The sequence below is a fragment of the Cydia amplana genome, chromosome 26 (genome assembly GCF_948474715.1).
Source record: "Cydia amplana chromosome 26, ilCydAmpl1.1, whole genome shotgun sequence".
Lineage (NCBI taxonomy): Eukaryota > Metazoa > Arthropoda > Insecta > Lepidoptera > Tortricidae > Cydia > Cydia amplana.
In genome coordinates this window covers 3810648-3813666 of record NC_086094.1, presented here as the reverse complement: position 1 = coordinate 3813666, position 3019 = coordinate 3810648, and the positions used below count along the sequence as shown (strand labels likewise).

Here is a 3019-nt window from a genome sequence, read left to right as displayed (position 1 = left end):
TTGCTTAAATCGTCAGCATCCAATTGCGTAATGACATCATTTCAACATTTATTGATTATATTTTTCGACTTTTCAGGTAGACCTTGAAGTTGCCTTGACGGCTCCGTCTGGCTCCGTCGCACTGCTGCGGCGGTAGCGGGGCGGTTGCTTGGCGCGATGAAAGCGGGGCGGGGCGGCGTGGCCCGCTTGCAGCCCGCCAGTGCCGCGCTCGCGTACCGCCATCGTCGCGTCGCGTCGGCCGCCCGGCGTGCGGCAGGGGTCGAAAACCTATATTTGCTCCATACAAAAATACCGGTATTATTACGTTCTTTTTCGTCCTTTCGTTTATTATTTAATTTTTAATGGGACAATCTAATGTTGTTACCCAAATAAATGATTCAGTCCTACGTAAAGAGTATAAAATAATTCAGAATATTGGGATATTTCGGCGTTTTAAAAAATACCGGTTCCGAGCCCTGGCGTGCGGATATTTGGCCAAATAACTAAATAAAATTAGGTAGAAAGTGTAAACCTCCAACTCCACAAACTATTCGGCCTTCACGTTTCGCCAGAAATGACTGATAACGGCTAACGCACCTTGATTGTGATATTTGTGATAAACAACGTTATCATTTCCAGACTTACCTGATACCTATTCAGTAAAATAACTGTGAAAACCAAAGAGTTAATTGCGGATGTGGAAGTAAAATTTGATTTCACTAAAGAGTGACTTTGGTGAAAACAAATGAACCACCATGGGATAGAACCATGTCAAAATTTGCCATGGTTGTTAACCTTTTGGACGCCAATGACCGATATATCCGCACCGTAGGTTCAACGCCAAAGACCGATTAATCGGTCACAGACCACAAAGCAACATCGACCTACGTGCTTATAAGTATGTACATGAAGTTCAACTTCAGTTTTGACACTTAAATGATGTGGCGTCTGAGTGACAGCTTTTGTTTTTGACACGGCGTGGAAAAGGTTAAATTTGTAGCTAAGCTCAATTTAATTTGACATGGTACCATAAACTTCCATACTAATTCTGCTGTACTTCATTATTGTAAATAAATAAATGATATGGAGAGTTCTTCATAAAGTGGATTGATAAGTTGCTTATCATTTACAATTAGATAATTTACTAAATTAAGGCGTTGGTTATTTTGGTTATCTGTTACAATCGTTATGCATTCAGTGCACTACTTTCGAAACCTTAAATGTATTCGAAATGTGTAGGTAGTAGGTATACAATACAGTTTTTAACAAATCCGCGGTTGTGAAAGACGGACAAACAGCGAAATTGTAACATATAGCTGGTCAAGCAAATATTGTCAGTAAAAAAACGCACGAAATTCAAATTTTCTATGGGACGATATCCCTTCGCGCCTACATTTTTCAAATTTGCCGCCTTTTTCTACTGACAAGATCTGCTTGACCAAGTATAATTAAATTACGATGGGTACTTTAAAAGATTTTTTTTAAAGAATTCAACGTTAGTTCACAGATTACATAATAAAGTTCACGTTGGTCAAAACCCATCCCCACATCCCAGCGACGCTATGATTGGTCGATTTTATATGTTTTGTCCCTCACGGAGGCACGCGTAGACCACTTCTATAGGATGCTACCTTCTATGGATATTCTAGAAGTTGAATTGTGTAACGTTTCTGAACGCGTTTGTCATCTCATCATCTGTCACTTTGATTAGAAATGTCATGGCCATTCCATAACGTCATTTTTGATAACATCGTAAACAAACCAAATTCCTGTAAAAAAAACCTTGTAACTAATATCCAAATGGCTTGAACTTTACAAGAAATAATCATGAAATATGCGAAAATCGTCCTAACCTTACTATTATGTTCTTCGACATACATAGGAGACTATATAGTGTTCAAATCAAAGTACTCTCCTTCGCAAGTGTTTAGGGCATTTTCAGACAGTGCTGTCCATGCTACCATAGGATTCCTGTCTTCGTTGGTGTTCTTTAGCCATGAGACAAGTGTCACGGGCCACGCAAAGCTGATCAACGTTATATTTTGTACATTTATATCCAGTTTTATAGACATAGATCATGTGATGGTGGCCCGATCTTTACATTGGAAGGTAAGATATCGTGTAGAATTACAAATTTATTGATCGTAGTAGCACTCGTAGTATTAGACCGTACTTACCTGGTACCCATATTGTCAATAGCTGTGTTTTTAGAAAATGATGCAACATTAGATAAAAGTAATTATTGTAATTAACTACAGTTAGGTCCTAAGGATAAGGAATCATACTATCAACATTAACTAACGTGAGAAAACCTCTAATTGCACTTAAGTATTACACTTCTGTATTTTTTAGACATAGAATTACACTCTAAGAACAAAATAAATTACTTTCTATGAAACTTTTATTTCGGTTCATAGAATTACAATTTCAATACAGAATAAAAAAAAACTATATATGGGCACAGACCTCCTTCGCAAGAGTGCTTGGGACATAATCTACACGCTAGCCTTATGCGGGTACATTATTTCTTTTTACAGGATCTCACCACCCTCAAGCAGCGAGGCATATTCCACTGCACCACCTTCTGGCTCCTCATCACAATACCTCTCCTAATCTACAGCCACATATATAAAAAACTAAACATATACATCTTAACCTGGATGCTAATACTAGCTTACTCAAGCCACCACATACGAGACGCAAACCGGAGGGGACTCTGGGTTTATCCGTTCGGACATACATCTCCGCTGACTAAGTATATGTATGTGTGTTTAACGGTGGTGTTGCCGCATCTATTTGGGTTGCTGAGTAGGCATTGGAGGCCTATGTTACTGAAGGATACTACTGTGGAATATATGCTGGTGTAAAAGCAAGTTAATATCTATGTGAGATAAAGTCAACAAAGAGTTAATGGCTTTGCGCAGAACACTTTAAGAAACACTGTTCTAGAGCTACTCACTGGTATTTAAGTATCTTCATTCACAAGGAAGTTGTAAAAGTTGTAAAACAATATAATGCGTAAAGGAAGTCACACTACAAA

At 38.5% G+C, this 3019-nt stretch overlaps 1 protein-coding gene and 1 long non-coding RNA gene across 2 annotated transcripts in view; both read left to right on the top strand.

Annotated features, from left to right (window-relative positions):
* LOC134660175 (uncharacterized) overlaps nt 1-3019 on the top strand; it is a 138885-nt gene that overhangs the window by 39086 nt on the left and 96780 nt on the right. The gene's annotated exons all lie outside the window — the stretch shown is intronic.
* LOC134659929 (transmembrane protein 267) lies at nt 1682-2846 on the top strand. The gene is made up of 2 exons (XM_063515626.1): nt 1682-2088; nt 2517-2846. The coding sequence occupies exons 1-2, from the start codon at nt 1807-1809 to the stop codon at nt 2844-2846; spliced, it is 612 nt and encodes a 203-aa protein (XP_063371696.1). The 5' UTR covers nt 1682-1806.

Coding starts and splice junctions, on each gene's coding strand:
- LOC134659929 (XM_063515626.1), top strand. CDS start 1,807: ATGAAATATGCGAAAATCGTCCTAACCTTACTATTATGTTCTTCGACA. Junction 2,089..2,516: donor CCCGATCTTTACATTGGAAG/GTAAGATATCGT, acceptor TTCTTTTTACAG/GATCTCACCACCCTCAAGCA.